A 17,352-nucleotide genomic window follows, 5' to 3' on the forward strand; every position below is an offset into this window, starting at 1 on the left:
GCTGCTGTTCCAGGGTGGCCTGCTCCTCCCAAGTGACATGGGTCTCTCTGGTAGCACTGTTGGAGGCTTTGCATGTCCCTGTTTATCAGAGAGGGCTCTCGGCAAGGCACAATTCTCTCCCAAAAGCAAGGAATGACAAGCAGCGCTGTCTACTTGAGGACCGATCCAGGCTCTTTCTGCAGCCTCAGTGGGCTGTCCCAGGGATTTTCCCAAATACCACTGAGAAAGAGAGCACAGCTGACAAGGATGGACATCAGCCTGGCTGCAGGTCTAAAACGCCCAGGAGAGGTGGACAGAGGAGAATTGCCTCCAAAAGCACCACTGCTTCCATAAGGCAGGACTAGATTTTCAGTCGGACTCAATCATCTCACCTGGAGAGCTCTACACTCTGGTGAAATCAATCCCACACAGTTCATGAAGGTGTATCTGCCATCTTTACAACTCCTCCTTAGGAAGTGGTCACATGGACTCCCTTCACTGTCAGTGTGCAGAAAGAAAAGCTTTGAGAACATGATTCATCTGTTCTGGAATGAAAATCAGAAGGGGAAAAGCAAGTGCCCTTTGGACGTGCTAATGTCCTCCCAATAAGTGTAAAGAGAGACTCGCTACCCAGCCGGCATTTCACAGCTCTGCAGTTTGGGGACTTTGCCAATCACATTCATGTGTTTCCCCAACAACGCCCAAATGACTGGAACAACAAACTTATTTGGGATTTTAGATGTGGAAATGCCCTGACACAGCTAGCATGAAGCATAGAAATTTGCATATTTTAATTAAAAACTAAAAAGTACATTCAGATACTGGATAGAGGGAAAGAAGGGAAGAGTGAATTTTGTTGTCTGTCTTATGCTAGGGATAATGGCTCTAGGTAGAGACACCAGACATGGCCAAATTTTATCTTGGACCATTGCATGATTCAATGAAACAGTCCCAGGAATGGGGCATAGATGCATTCAGAAAATGTCAGACTAGAGAAAGATATGCCCATTTCCTAAAGCAATGAGCCAGCTGCTGGGAATTCTTTGGGGGATTCAGACAAATCCCTGACAAAATGGAGCACTTGGCAAACTGGAATACAAACCTGTGGGGGGACCACTCCTCCAGTGTTGTGTTGGAGAACTGTTTCTGAATAAAGTTTGTGACTCTTTTCAAGCTCTGGTCTTTCGAGCACTGTGAGACATTCTGAGTCTACTCAGGAGTGAAGAGAGAGAGGTGAGATCTCTAAAATCAAGTCTCAGCCCAGCCTAAGATGGCTGTAGGGGGGATGGGATGAGCTCACAAGGGAACTGGTGCCTTCTCACTGCCTTGGATGACCAGGTGCACTTACACTTTGGTGAGGAACTTCTGCAGATCAGAATTCATGGGAGGGAGGGGATGAATCTCTTTGCTCCCACTGAGGCCCTTTGAAAGGCCACTTCAGTTTTTCTGCAAAACCCGCCCCAGAGCTTGCTTTACTTCTTTGTTCCTGAGTGTGTCAATGAAGGAGTTCAACAAAGAAGTTATAAATGCGTTAAAGGTAATCACAGATTTGTTCCAATGCAGGGAGTTCTCAGCTGATGTCTTGACATACAGGAATATGGTGGAGCCATATCTGATGGTGATGATGCTGAGATGGGCAGAGCAAGTGGAAAAGGCCTTTTTCTGGCCATGGGCTGACTGGATTCTCAGGATGGAAGAGATGATGTATACGTAGGAGTTGAGGGTGACCACACAGGAGGCCACCACAACAATTATGGAGACTAGGAAGGTTGCCAACTCCACGTGCCATGTGTCACTGCAGGAGAGGGCAAGGCAGGCATCTATATCGCAGAAGAAATGATTGATGACGTGGCCCAGAGAATGTCAGCCTGGATGTCAGAAAGGCAGTGAGATGGCTCCTTCCAGCCAGGAGCTGAGCGCCAGTCGAGCAGAAAGGACACTGTTCATGAGGGAGTTGTGTCTCGGGGGTAGCATATGGCTAAGTAGCAGTCATAGGCCATGACAGACAGGAGAAAACACTCCGTGGAGCCTAGAGAGAAAAGGAAGAACAACTGGAGGATGCAGACACTGAAGGAGATGGTCTGGCCAGTCTCAAGCATGACTCCTATGGCTTTGGGAGCAACATCCGTAGTGTACCAGATCTCCAGAAAGGAGAGATTACAGAGGAAGTACATTGGGGTATGGAGGTTGCTGTTCATCCACACGAGGGCGATGATGGATGCATTGCCTGTTACTGTCAGGGAGTATGTCAGTGCAAAGACCACCACAAGGCAGATCCGGAAATGCCACGTGCCTGTTATGCCAAGAAGGATGAATTCTTCCACACTTGTCCCATTTGCCATGTCCTCCCAAGTGTTGAGATCCATCTGCAAAGACAGGAAAGCTTCTGTGAGAGTTTGCATGTCTGTGCTGATCCTTCAGATGCTATTAGTAGTGCCATTATCCCTGAAAAAGTAGTTGGCGCAGAGCATGGGGAAACAGCATCTTCCCTTAGTTGAAATTGTCAGGGAAATCCTATGCTGCAGAAACATGTTTGACCAAGTGGATCCGTCCCTGAAGGTCAGGCCTATACCATCAAATGAACATGGAGAATTATTTATCAGATCAAGCTCAAGCATCTCCTTTAGAATACCGTGAATGAAATTGCTTCCATTTAGGAAAGTGTGGACGGCAGCTGAGGGTCTCCAGCTACGTGAAAGGCTGTTGCGGAGGAAGGGGATGGCATACCTGCACTCTTCAGGGCAGGAAATGCTGAGTTACAATCTCAGCAGACAAGACTGAGGGATTGAAAAACTGTCATGACAGCACGGCACTGGAAGATATTTTCTCTTCCTCGTCAGTTGAGCACAGGGGTTTCCAACTGAGATGGCAGCAGCTCAGGGCAGCATCACAGTCATTACTCAAGGACTCATGATGTTGTGTATTTGCTTTCTTCCAAGCCTCAGGAAGCTTTTGCAAATACCTCCCTTTCCTCCCCTGACATCTGCTTCTCAGCATAGCTGCTAGGGGTAAGGCTCATCTCTTTGCAATTTTGCCATCTCAGAGCCAGAGGAAAGACTTCTGCTGACCAAGTGGAAAGATGTAGGATGAAATACTCTTCTCTCAGCTCCTCAGCTTACTCCCCCTTTTTTGGACAGAGAAAAGGCCCTTACTTGGGAGAGAGTCATGGCTCATCTTGTCTCCTATACATGGCTAAGAGCCCTCTGGGAGTGCACAGCTGCCTCTGATGAATAAGGCAGGAGACTAGTGAGCAGCTCTCACCTTTCTGACTCTCTTCAAGCTCTACACAACTGTCTGACATTGTTTGCTTTCCATCCATCTAGTAGGAGCTTGTGCTCCTGTGGGAAAATGACTGAAATTGGAGGGGAATGGGAGAATATTGTTCCCCAGAATTCAGCTAATACTAGAACAGCTCTGAGATGAAGCACAGCTGCTGCTCCCAGGAACAAACAAGGCCTCAATATCCTTGAAATGGGGAGTAGAGTGATACGAAGGTATCATGGCTCAGCCCTGTTATCGGGGACAAGAAACAACGAACAAGGCCTACGCAATACCCTTGAAATGGGGAGTAGAGTGGTACGGAGGTATCACGGCTCATCCCTGTTACCAGGGATGAGAGGCGCCTGGTAAAGATAACCATAAAAATGCCATCAAGGGAAGTGAATCACAACCGCTGCCTCAGCAGTGATGGTGAAATTGTGTCTTGGGAGCTGATAGACTGGTCTTTTGACCTCAAAACATGACAGCTCCTGACAAGAGGTGAGGAGGAAATTGGTCTCCTGTGCCTCCAGCGCAAGTGTCTCCAGGTGAGCTACTCATCTTTTCTCCATTAATAATCAGCAGAGAGAAACAGACACTGTCAATCCTTGGTTCACCCTATCTCACAGAGATCAGGCCATCCATGCCTTACAAGCACCTATTTTTCTCCTCTTGACGCTCCAGATAGACTAGACAGCTGGCTTAGACAAAACACACACCCCACTCCAAGTCTTGACCTCTGGACATCTAGAGTTAATTGAGAAGACTTACACCTGAAAAGAGACTGTCTACATTGTCCAGGGCCGCTGCACAGGTGTTGGACTTGACAGAGTCATCTTCTGCAAGTCTTATGTCCAAGGCTTCAGTGTGGTTGAGGAGAGACTGGTCTGTTCTTAGTGTGAGGGAGAGATGCAGCTAATGAGAAACGTGGCCAGATGGAGCCCATTCACCCACCAAAAGTCTTTCTCCCCACAATCCATCTGTCCTTGAGTACTGTGGACGTATATATGGGGTTTAGCCATGGGATGGAGGTGCCTGGAAGGCTGTGTAGCTGTGAGCTTATTGCTCGGTAAGGACAGGGACCTGCTGACCAATGACAGGGAAAAGGCCGATGCCTATTTCTCCTCGTTTTTTACTGGTATGGCTTTTCCTCAGGCCTACCACACCCCTGAACCTCCCTGCAGGCTCCCTGGGAATTTAGCAGCACCCAAAGTAAAAGAAGAACTGAGGAATTTTTACTAGCATTTGGCCATACACAAGTTCATGGGATCACATGGGAAATGACTGGACAGTCTCGTCTCAGTCCCTGGAAGGAAGATGGAGCAAATCCTCTCAGCAGCCATTCCTAAACTCAGGAAAGGCCAGAAGGGGGTTGGGAGTATCTCAGATGGGTTTCCTGAGGGCAAATCGTGCCTCACCAACCTCCTTGCTTTCTCTGAGGATGTGACTGGCACTGAGGGGAAGGGGAGGGGCACTGGCTGTGGGGTGCCTTGATTTTAGGCAGAACTTTGACATACCCTCGTGGGTGCACACACACGCGCACCTGTAGGCACACAGAGTAGGCACACTCACAGACATGCACACACACAAACGTGTGCTGGTGGTGAATTTTTATTGTACCCATGAGGCAAATTAAACACCTGCTTTTGCTTAGATATGAAAAAAGTCACCAAATTCCCAATGTGTTGGGCAGAGTCCTACCATCAAAAGCAGTTCTGCAAGGAGTCTGCAAAGATGCAGCAGGAGCCAATTCCTTATGTTCACTGGCACCAGCACCCATCCTGTGAGCAGTTCCATGAGGCACCTCAGCCTGACATTGGGTCAATCCCTCAGCACCAGCTCTGCTGCCCACAGGTGGCCACTGAGCATTCTCATTCCAGGATTGCTCCAAGACAATGCTGTGGCTGTGTCTTATTGCATCACCAAGGGAAACTGCACTCCCTTGCAGGGAGGCCTTTTGTGTCTGGCATTCCTGCTGCCAGCCACTCTCACCTCTTCTGTATTTGGGACTTCTTACCCTCCATGGAAGATCATTCCTTGGTCACAAATTACCGCTGCTGAGCAGTTACAATCTGAATTTCCTCTTCGGTGCACACAGAAATTCACACACACGCACACAACCACACACATGCGCTTACACACACCCAAAGAGCAATGCATACGTGTGCACTTATAAAGAGATGTGTACAAACATGTTTCCAAAGGAGCCCATGTCCACACCAACATGCACAGCCGCCCCCATACCAACATGTACGCACAGATATTCACACACGTTTACACATGTGCATGCTCCTGCACACATGCATTTGCATACAGATATACGTGTGCTGCCCTACACAGAAGTGCACACACTTGTGCCCACACAATTAGGTATGTGCAGACTAGTCATGCACAGTCGTGCTCTCCTGCATGAAGGTGTGCGTGTGCTAAAATACCTACACACTGATGGGCACAACTGCCCAAACACACACACACAAACAACATTTGTGCACATCCACCACTGCATGGGTATTACCACAGGTGCACACATGTATGTGTGAATGGACACGTGAGTGCAGCCAGAGGAACATGTACGTCAGTACGATCATACACACACCCCGCTGAGAACCAGGCCTCCCAACACCAGCTCTCAGCCCCTCTAGATGACTCTAGGCCAGTTCTTCAGACCTTACAGTTAAGGCAACCAATCAGTCACTGGCCAGTCCCATCAGCTTTTGTGAGCTCAGGGGTTTGGCAGTGGTTCAGTCAGGTGTTTCCTCGCTGTAAGACAGAGAGAAACCACAGCAGAGTCAACGCTGTCATGGCCTTTCCAGGCATTGAGCCTCTCCACATCTCAAGCCTGTGTGTGAAGGGTAATATAAGAACTAGAGAACATCCCCACTGTTGCAGCCACACCAAGAATTCCCACATGAGAAGGAAAAAAAAAATTCCTGCAGTGTTAAAAGATCCTGCCTGACCTTTAATGCTCTCTTAAAGGGTCTGGGACCAGACCCTGCCCTTGGGAAGGGAGTGATGCCACAGTGACACACTCAGGTGGCAGCAGAAGTCGGTGTGTCTGGGACAAACTAGGCTCCCCTCAGGCCACAGACACTGAGGCTGGGACATCACCAGTGATGCATCACAAGTAGTGAACCTGTCTCTAGACTCCCCGTCAAGTAAGTGCCCTCTCTTCGAAAGGCAGCAGCAACATTAATTTACAGAGCAGCTGGAAGGAATGTTCTGGCTACCCTGAGAATGTTCCTGCATTCTGTTTAGTTTTTCCCCAGTTTAATTGATGTGCTGGCCTTTTTTCTTCTTGTGTTCTGCATGCAGGTGCAGGTTGTGTAATTGCCTGCAGGGAGAGGGAGCTGCCTGCAGCCTCCTCTGTCAGTGTGAGCTGGCTGAGTTTCTCTTGCAGCCAAGGTTCCTAAAGGCAAAACCATTTCTGCACATTCTTTGGGCTGTCCTATGGGTGGCTCCAATGAGGGCACGTCACGCCACACAGATTCTGCCCATCCAAGGGTTACCCTGTTTTGGTCAGTCATGCTTTTAGAGGATTTTCATAAAATCGAACAGCTCTATTCACCATTTCTGCTGTCAAACAGAAAGGATGTTCACGTGAGAACTTCTTACTACACTTTCAGACACAGGCAAGGACACCAGGTGGTGTAATCACTGGCACGGAGCAGGAGCTGCCTACAGGCTCATTGATTACAATCGACGGACCATGTTTTAACTCTGGTTTGTGCAGCACAACACGGGCCTGATGGCCAAGCTCTGCCTGCAGCACAGCACAGCAGAGCACAGGGTGTCCTCAGGTTACACGGATCATCAGTTCCTTGATGTATGGTGATCTTGGGGTGAGGGTGACGACACCCTGGCAGTTCTTGACTTCATGTGAAGAAATACCAGCTCTTGAGCCTGCTCAGAGCAGCTTTCACATCCTTGTTTCCTAGGGTGTAAATCAAGGGCTTGAGCAGGGGAGTACAAATGAAATTTGTACAGCCATTCCTCTGCCTAGTGACTCTTTTGAGAGGTCTCCCATGTGGGTGAGGGCACCTGGGCCATAGAAACAGGCCACAGCAGTGAAAGGGGAAGCACCAGTTGAGACGGCTCAGTGCCTGCCTTCCACAAAGCGTAGCCACAGCACGATTGAAATCAACGTTAAAAAAAAAAAAAACTTCTGACAACAAAGCCCTTACTCTGAAGTGTAAAACCTGCACAGATCCTGTGCCTCTTTCCTGCCTTTCCAAGAGCAATTGAGCTGGGCAGCCAAACTAGAGGTCATGCCAAGAGCCAGTAGCACTGCTCTGGTGGTGCTTTGGCCAAAGGGCTTACTCATCTGTCAGAAGAAATGCCATTCCTCCCTCTCCCTCATGCTAATTTGATGATGTTTATTAATAGTATGATGAGGGGAAAAGGATTTCAGACACACAAGAAAAATGCCCTTATAAAGCTTTTGGCCTTCGGTCATTCTGAGATACACTTAACAGCAGGAAAAAGGATATGAGACAATAGTGGTTACCAAGAGATGTTTCTAAAAATCCAAAGGGATGAGATTTCCGTGTAGCAAAATCCTGTCTCCCCAGAATGGCCGCCAATTCCTGAGTACAAATTCCATGAGGGGATCAACGAAGCAGTCAAGAGCTCTGCACCCAAATGCAGCTCTCTTGGGAAGCGCACTCAGTACTCTCGTCCTTGCTGATCTTCACATTCCCCTCCATGCTCTGTGTCAGAGCAATTTGATCTGCTTCTAAACCACACCATTTCACGGTTCCCATTTCTGCACTGACTGCCCTCAGCTCCCACATGCTCAGCTCCAGGTTCCAGTCTCAATGCATGGCAGCAAAACAAACAGGGATGTCTTCCCCAGCTCCAAGGGAAGGTTCCCAAAAGAGGAACAACTGCAGAGTGTACCAACCTCCCATTCCTCTGGGAATGAAGAAGGGTTTCCTGGTACCCTCAATCTCTTTTATCCCAGAGCAACACCCTTCCCCTTTGACAGCTTGGGGAGTGTTCACAGGGCAAAGAAACACGTGGAGGTCAGGCTTGAATGCAGCACAGCTTTAATGAGTCAAAAGAAGGAAACAACGTCGCTCTGAGTGCAGGACAGCAGTGCATGGATCCTTGGGGGCAGGAGAGAGTCTGTGGTTCTTGGCCGTGGAGAAGTTTCTGTCCTGACTGCCCTCAGGTCCCACATGCTCAGCTCCAGTTTCCAAGCTCAACGCATTCAGCAGCATGGGTGACTTTTCGCTGCCGATGACGGGGGATAGGTATAGGAGTAGGCATAAGAGCACATAAAACTATATTAGCTGTTATTTCCATGGATAGACATAAGACTGCATAAGACTCTGTGAACTACATAGCTCTGTGAAATGTTAGAAGTTATCCAATACTAATCCCTGCTTTGGAACACTAACTGCCCGAAAAGAAGGCTGCTAAGAGAGACAAAATAAATGCTAGCAAGGTCGTAACTCCTGATCTGTAGGGAGAAAGAAAAGACAAAGAGGAAAGATAAGGACTAACCAGAACTAACATTTGTCTTCAAACAATAACAAGTAGGAGACAACCAGATGTCCACTCAAGGCCGGGCCAGGCTGGGAACCGGTTTGGCTCTGCAAGCTCAGCCATAACGGGAATTCTAGGGAAGAAGTGAAAAATACACAGTGAGGAAGACCTACGGCCTTCAACTTGAAGATCCCTGCCCACGACCACCAGGAGGCATGTCGAGGAGGAGCCTGAGACGGGGGCTATGGAAATGATCTCCTGGGAGAGCCTGCCCTTTTGGGGAGGGGGTTATGAGTATGTCTGTAGAAACACAAGAAAAACTGCTACGGCGGGTGTGCACGTCTGTGGTGGAGCGATCCCCCGTGCACCCAGCGCTGCAATAAACATACCTACTTTACAACTTTCCGAGTTGTGGAGTCTGTTTCCGCACATCACCAATGCCTGCTGACCATGGCGCCTAGACTGGGTGTTGGAGGGGAGAAGAAGGTGGAGTAGCAGCTGTGGGCCATCCCAAAGGCTGTTCTCTGCACTTCGACTCCTGCCATTCTGCAAAGCAAATCAGTTTCTGGATCCCCACAGCCAAAACCCACCACAGCTCCAACCATACCCTTCCTCAGGAGCTGCTGACTCCGCAGGGCCTCCTGCCTTTCTGAGCATTTGTGGACAGAGACACAGCAGGGAAAGGCCTGGTGGTCAGTGATAGCAGAGCGAACAGGGATGTCTTCCCCAGCTGCAAGGGAAGGTTCCCAAAAGAAGAACCACTGCAGAGTGTACCAACTTCCCATTCCTCTGGGAATGAAGAAGGGTTTTGTTGTGCCCTAAACCCCTTTTACCCCAGAGCGACACCCTTCTCCTTTGGTAGCTTGGGGAGTGTCCACAGGGCAAAGGAACACGTGGAGGTCAGGCTTGAATGCAGCACAGCTTTAATGAGTCAAAAGAAGGAAACAACGTCGCTCTGAGTGCAGGACAGCAGTGCATGGATCCTTGGGGGCAGGAGAGAGTCTGTGGTTCTTGGCCGTGGAGAAGTTCCTGCATGATGTCCATCTGCCTGTCCCATAGAGAGAGGAGATAGATGCTCCCCACCAGGCTGGCCTTGGCGGGATTTTTTTTTAAAAAGGGGAACCAGAGCAGAGAAACAGGAATGAAAGGCAAAGCGACTCAGCTATACCGAAAACACATTTAAAATCTCAATCCTCTGCCCAGCACCATGTTCTGAGTTCATCGAGGTGTCTCCATGAAGTTTTCCCAGTATCTTCATCAGAGGAGGTACCTTCTGCCACTGTAACGTCTGGAAATGCCAGAGAGGTCACAGCAGCCAGAGTTGATGGGCACTCCATCACAGCTGAGAATACTGCCAACAGCAGCAGAGGTGGAGGAGCCCACAACGGTGTTCTGTGGGAAGGAGCTGAGGATGGGGCCGGGCAGGGTCACCACTACGGGAGATGGCTCAATGACAACGGTGGAGTTCTGGCACTGCCTGACACAGGGCTCATTGCAGCTGTTGGCCAGGGGCGTCGGGCCGCAGGGTCGGCATGGAAGGCACTGGTCGTAGCAGGACATGTCTCTGGGCTGCAGAGGCAGCTGGGCGAGAAGCAGGGAGGAAGCAGAGCACAAGGGTTGGTGAAGAGCAGCCTGATTTCCCTGTCACAAAGGAACCAAGGGCACTACTGAATGGGGAGATGGAGGCACTGCCAAGAGACACACAGTCTTCATTGTCTCAGCCTGCCAGGTCCCTACAAAGAGCAGGGGACACTCTCTCCTAGTGCATAAACCAAAAGCCCCCTCAGCCACATCTCAGCCTCTCTCTGAGCAGATCTTCTCCCCACTTCCCTATGCCATGACAAGATGATCCAAACCACAGGACAGAACATTACCAGTATCAGCAGAGGCGTCCATTGAGGATAGATCTCACTTTGGAAGAAGGGACTTTGGACTCACCTGGTTCTCAAGGAAAAGGAGGCAAGAGGAGAGGATGGGAGAGCAGGGACTTGGGCTGGCTTTTATACCTGTCCAACATTGCTGCAGGACCAGAGGCACCCTTTGCAGAGGTAACAATTTTCTGACAAGAGCATCTTGGATACAAACCATCACAGCTAATGATATGGGCTCTGCTTTGGTTTCCTGCACTGCTGCCCTTTCATTTCCAGGTTTGGGCCATGCCCATTCCCCAATGAAGGCTTCCAAGGGACGTTGGGATGAAAGGCCTCAGGGATTCTAGTACAGCTAGAAGACTCAGCTTAAATGCTGGTTGGGTCCAGAGCAGAAAAGTGACGCCAGCCTGGGTGACTCCGATCGGGCTCTGTGAAGTGTCGTTCTCAGGAAGAAGTTCCAGCAGTCCTCAGCTGGATGCCTATGGGCTCCTTTGCTTGACAAGGACGTGCCATGTCTTTCTCTTTCCCTCCCTCGTCACCTCACCCTGACGGTCACTTGTTGCCTCCCCAGGCGTAGGTGTTGTGATCGCAGGTTCTGACCCCATCCTGCCTGACACTTTCCAGTTCCCAGGGATCCTCAGCAGAGCTCATGGTTCATGGTGTCCCTATGTGTGTTCTTGCCTTTTGTGTAGCTGTGAGCAGACAGGTTTGTGTGGATGAATGTAGGAGGACAAATACGTGTAGACTTCCATGCCAGGGTGCATGGGGTCTGTGTGCGTGTATCCCTCATCATGAGGGAGTGTGCTGCTCATGGCGGAGACACTCTCCACTGCTCTCTCCATGAGCACCACAGAGCAACCGATTCCCAGGGTCGGAAGATGCCAGAGTGCAGCTGAGTGGGGACAGTCCCAGACTGCTAGAGATCTGTCCAGGGAAGAGGCACTGAAATGCAGCCCGTATCTCCTGAGCCCTCCTTTTCCTGCCCCTCCAGGAAAGCCAAAGAACTGATAGCTGCTTTGGACTTGAACCTACAAGGACCTTTATGTCGCCAAGCCCTTCAAGATCTTCATATCACTGAGAAAGAGATAGACTGGTGGAACCATGCTCTGCCTTCCCTGAGACAGAAACCAGAAAAAAAAAAAACCACAAACAAACAAACCATGATGAAGGGGATCCTGTATCCTCCTCGCACCAAGCTGAAGGCAGTAACTTAAAGGAAAGGAGTGAAGGAAGGCAAGTCCATGCTCAGGGTGGCAGGCGAAACCCCTCCTTGCCCACCTTGCCTTTCCAGGTGCCTCTGCACAACAGGTATGAGGCTCTGGATACGGAAGGCCAGTCTATGGATGATGTGGATGACAGTCCATCTACGCTGGAGGTGTTGCCTGGGTTAGAAAGGCCTTCCCCCGCACATCATGACCACCTCCACAAGGAAGAATAGATGGGTTATAGTTGTAGGCGCCTCCCTTCCAAGAGGAACAGAGGGTCTGATAAGCCAGACAGACCCTCCTCTTAGGGCAGACTGCTGCCTCCCTGGGGCCAGGGTTAAGGACATCGCTAGGAAACTTCCCAGACTGACACGGCCCTTGGACTATTGCCCATTCCTGCTCTTCCATGTTGCAGTGTAGTGGCAATGGAGCCGTAACTCATAGTCCAAGGGTAACCCGAAGAGACTTCAGGGCCTTGAGGCAACTCGTAAAGGAATCTGGAGCAGTTTATTGTTTCCTCACTCCTTCCATTTACAGGCAACGACACTGGAAGAAGCAAACGCGTCCAGTCTATTAATGCATGGCTCTGTGCCTGGTGTCACCACAATTTGGGGTTGGCCTACACGGCACCAGTCTTGCTGGCACCAGATGAGATACACCTTTTTCGAAAGGAGGGAAGAGGGTCTTTGCTCATGAGCTAGCAGGGCTCATTGACAGAACCTAAACTAGACGTGAAGGGGAAGGGGGATAATATCAGGCTTGATCAAGACAAGCTGAGAGCACCTGAAGAGCAGCAGAAAGGAATTCCAGCCACTCCAGCCAGGAAGTCAGCCTCATTTGGGCCCCAACTGAAATGCCTCTATGCAAACGCACGTAGCATGAGGAATAAACAGGACGACATAGAAATTTGCGTGCGCCTGCAGGGCTATGATCTTATTGTCATCATGGAGAGGTGGTGGGATGAATACTGTGTCTGCAGTGTAGGAATGGAAGGATATAGGCTCTTTAGGAAGAACAGGCAGGGGAGATAAGCAAGAGGTGTTGCTCTCTGTGTCAAAGACCAGCTGGAGTTCATGAAGCTCTGCCTGGGGATGGATGAGAAGCCAACTGAAAGCGTATGGGTCAGGATAAAATAGAGGACAGCAACAGATGAAATTACAGTGGAGGTGTGCTACAGGCTACCTGACCAGGAAGATCGAGTAGCTGAGGTTCTCTAGGGACAGACAGGAGCAGCCTCACGTTCACGAGCCCTGGTCCTCCTGGGGGACTTCAACCACCCCGCTATCTGTTAGAGGGACAACACAGCAGGGCAGAAGCAATCCAGGAGGTTCCTGGAATGCATTGGCGGTACCTTCCTTCTCCAAGTGATAGGGGAACCAATGAGGAGAGGTGCAATGCTGGACCTTGTTTTCACCAATGAGGACGTACTTGTGAGGAATGGGAAGATCAGGAGTAGCCTTGGCTCAAGTGACCGTGAAACGGTGGAGTTCAAGATCCTTACTACTCTGGACTTTGGGAGAGCAGACTTTGGCCTCTTCGGGGATCTCCTTGGTAGAGTACCATGGGATAAAGCACTTGAGGGAAGCGCGGCCTAAGCAAGCTGGTGAATATTCAAGGATCACCTCTTCCAAGCTCAGGAGCGGTGCGTCCCAACACAAGGGAGTCAAGGAAAAACATCAGGAGGCCTGCATGGATGAACAAGGAGCTCCTGGACAAATTCAAACACGAAAAGGAAGTCTACAGAGGCTGGAAGCAAGTACAGGTAGCCTGGGAGAAATTGCCCGAGCAGCCAGGAATCAGGTTAGGAAAACTAAAGCCCTGATACAATTAGATCTGGCCAGGGACATCAAGGGCAACAAGAAAAACTTCTACAAAAAGAAGACTAGGGAAACTGTGGACCCTCTCTGGAACGAATGGGGAGACGTAGTCACACTGGATATGGAGAAGACTGAGGTACTCAATGATATTTTTGTCTCACGCTTCACTGGCAAGAGCTTTATCAACACAATCCAAGTTGCTGAAGGCGAAGGCAGGGACTGGGAGAATGAAGAATAGTCCACTGTAGGAGAAGATCAGGTTTGAGACCATCTAAGGAACCTGAAGGTGCACAAGCTCATGGGACCTAACGAGAAGCATCTGTGGGTCCTGAGAGAACTGGTTGATGAAGTGGCTAAGCCCCTATCCATCCTACTGAAGAAGTCATGAGAGTTCAGCGAAGTTCCCACTGATAGGAAAAGGGGAAACATAGCCCCCGTTTCTACAAAGGGAAAAGCAGAAGACCCAGAGAACTACAGGCCAGTCAGTCTCACCTCTGTGCCTGGTAAGATCATGTAGCAGATCCTCCTGGAAACTATGCTAAGGCACGTGGAAAAAGAGGTGATTGTGACAACCGAAACGACTTCACTAAGGCAAATCGTGCCTGACTAAATTGGTGGCCTTCTATGATGCCGTTTCAGCATTGGTGGGCAAGGGAAGAGCAGCTGACGTCATCTAGCTTGCCTTGTGCAAAGTATTTCACACTGTCCCACAGAACTTCTTTGTCTCTAAATTGGAGAGATGGAAATGATGGATGGACCACTCAGTGGATAAGGAATTGGCTGGATGGTCGCACTCAAAGAGTTGTGGTCTACAGCTCAATGTCCAAGTGGACACCAGTGACAAGTGGCATTCCTCAGGAGTTGGTATTGGGGCTGGTGCTGTTTGACAACTTTGTCAGGAACACGGACACTGGGATCGAGTGCACCCTCAGCAAGTCTGCTGACGATACCAAGCTATGTGTTGTGGTCGACACACTGGAGAGAAGGGATGCCATCCAGCAGGACTTTGACAGGCTGGAGAGGTGGGCCCGTGTGAACCTCATGAAGTTCAACAAGGCCAAATGCAACATCCTGCCCCTGGGTCGGGGCAATCTGAAGCACAAATACAGGCTGGGTGGAGAATGACATTGAAAGCCGCACGGAGGAGAAAGACTTGGGTTTGTTGGTTGATGAGAAAAGCTCAACATGAGCTGGCAATGTACGCTTGCAGTCCAGAAAGCCAACCGTATCCTGGGCTGCATCTAAAGCATGGCCCTCAGCTTGAGGGATGTGCTCCTCCCCTTCTACTCGGCTCTTGTGAGACCCCACCTGGACTATTGCATTCGGATCTAGGGTCCTCAATATAAGAAGGACGTGGACCTGTTGGAGTGGGTTCAGAGGAGGGCCCCAAAGATGATTCGTTGGCTGGAACATGTCTCCTATGAAGATAAGCTGAGGTTGGGGTTGTTCAGTCCGGAGAAGAGAAGGCTCCGGGGATACCTGCTAGCAGCCTTCCAGTACCTAAAGGGGCCTACAAGAAAGCTGGAGAGGGGCTTTCTGCAAGGACATGAAGTGATAGAACAAGGGGCAATGGCTTTAAATGGAAAGAGGGGAGATGTAGATTACATCTAAGGAAGAAATTCTTCCCTCCTAGTGTGGTGAGGCACTGGAAGAGGTTGCCCAGAGAAGCTGTGGGTGTCCCATCCCTTGAAGTGTTCAGGGCCAGGTTGGATGAGGCTTTGAGCAATCTTATTTAGTGGAGAGTGTCCCTGCCCATGGCAGGGGGTTTGGAACTAGATGATCTGGAAGGCCCCTTTCCACCCAAACCATTCTGTGATTCTATGATTAAGAAGGACCTTCTGCTTATTACCAGGTTTACTGCAGCAGGCTGAGGAAGTGCAGCTGTGCTGCTGCAGATCAATAGCACAACTACAGACAAAAAATTTCAGACGTGGAAGTGAAATGCCTTTATAAACAGTTGGCTTCCAGACGTTCTGAGACAAGCTTCATTAGACATAATTCCCAGGTGGAGGAGAGCGATGTGGGATTTTCCATTCTTCCACCTGTTCACTTCTGTCAAGACGTTGGCATTTTCATGACAGGAAATAGAATACGAAACTAAGTGGTTGCCGTGAGACATTTCCACCAATGAGAAGGGATGAGATTTACACACAAAAAAATCCTCTCCCTCCAAGAACGGCAGCCAAATCTTGAGCTCAAATTCTCTGGGGAGACCAGTGAAGCAGTCAAGAGCTCTGCACCCACCTGCAACTCTCTCGGGAGGTGCACTCGGTACCCTTGTCCTTGCTGATCGTCATGTTCTCCTGCAAGCTCTGTATCAGAGCAACTGATCTCCTTCAGACATACACCGTTTCATTGTCCCCATTTCTGTCCTGACTGCCCTCAGGTCCCACATGCTCAGCTCCAGTTTCCAAGCTCAACGCATTCAGCAGCATGGGTGACTTTTCGCTGCCGATGACGGGGGATAGGTATAGGAGTAGGCATAAGAGCACATAAAACTATATTAGCTGTTATTTCCATGGATAGACATAAGACTGCATAAGACTCTGTGAACTACATAGCTCTGTGAAATGTTAGAAGTTATCCAATACTAATCCCTGCTTTGGAACACTAACTGCCCGAAAAGAAGGCTGCTAAGAGAGACAAAATAAATGCTAGCAAGGTCGTAACTCCTGATCTGTAGGGAGAAAGAAAAGACAAAGAGGAAAGATAAGGACTAACCAGAACTAACATTTGTCTTCAAACAATAACAAGTAGGAGACAACCAGATGTCCACTCAAGGCCGGGCCAGGCTGGGAACCGGTTTGGCTCTGCAAGCTCAGCCAAAACGGGAATTCTAGGGAAGAAGTGAAAAATACACAGTGAGGAAGACCTACGGCCTTCAACTTGAAGATCCCTGCCCACGACCACCAGGAGGCATGTCGAGGAGGAGCCTGAGACGGGGGCTATGGAAATGATCTCCTGGGAGAGCCTGCCCTTTTGGGGAGGGGGTTATGAGTATGTCTGTAGAAACACAAGAAAAACTGCTACGGCGGGTGTGCACGTCTGTGGTGGAGCGATCCCCCGTGCACCCAGCGCTGCAATAAACATACCTACTTTACAACTTTCCGAGTTGTGGAGTCTGTTTCCGCACATCACCAATGCCTGCTGACCATGGCGCCTAGACTGGGTGTTGGAGGGGAGAAGAAGGTGGAGTAGCAGCTGTGGGCCATCCCAAAGGCTGTTCTCTGCACTTCGACTCCTGCCATTCTGCAAAGCAAATCAGTTTCTGGATCCCCACAGCCAAAACCCACCACAGCTCCAACCATACCCTTCCTCAGGAGCTGCTGACTCCGCAGGGCCTCCTGCCTTTCTGAGCATTTGTGGACAGAGACACAGCAGGGAAAGGCCTGGTGGTCAGTGATAGCAGAGCGAACAGGGATGTCTTCCCCAGCTGCAAGGGAAGGTTCCCAAAAGAAGAACCACTGCAGAGTGTACCAACTTCCCATTCCTCTGGGAATGAAGAAGGGTTTTGTTGTGCCCTAAACCCCTTTTACCCCAGAGCGACACCCTTCTCCTTTGGTAGCTTGGGGAGTGTCCACAGGGCAAAGGAACACGTGGAGGTCAGGCTTGAATGCAGCACAGCTTTAATGAGTCAAAAGAAGGAAACAACGTCGCTCTGAGTGCAGGACAGCAGTGCATGGATCCTTGGGGGCAGGAGAGAGTCTGTGGTTCTTGGCCGTGGAGAAGTTCCTG

At 49.9% G+C, this 17,352-nt stretch overlaps 1 protein-coding gene and 1 pseudogene across 1 annotated transcript; both read right to left on the reverse strand.

The window, feature by feature from the left end:
* Positions 1–1,416: 1,416 nt before the first annotated feature.
* LOC104383536 (olfactory receptor 6F1-like) lies at positions 1,417–2,381 on the reverse strand. The gene is given in 4 exon segments (XM_086626703.1): positions 1,417–1,828; positions 1,830–1,875; positions 1,878–1,943; positions 1,946–2,381. Coding segments are annotated over 4 exon segments (960 nt in total).
* A 7,600-nt stretch (positions 2,382–9,981) lies between these two features.
* Positions 9,982–10,741, reverse strand: LOC147527002 (feather keratin Cos2-3 pseudogene; annotated as a pseudogene).
* Between the last annotated feature and the right edge of the window lie 6,611 nt (positions 10,742–17,352).

This window comes from Tauraco erythrolophus, chromosome 25 (genome assembly GCF_009769465.1).
Source record: "Tauraco erythrolophus isolate bTauEry1 chromosome 25, bTauEry1.pri, whole genome shotgun sequence".
Classification (NCBI taxonomy): domain Eukaryota; kingdom Metazoa; phylum Chordata; class Aves; order Musophagiformes; family Musophagidae; genus Tauraco; species Tauraco erythrolophus.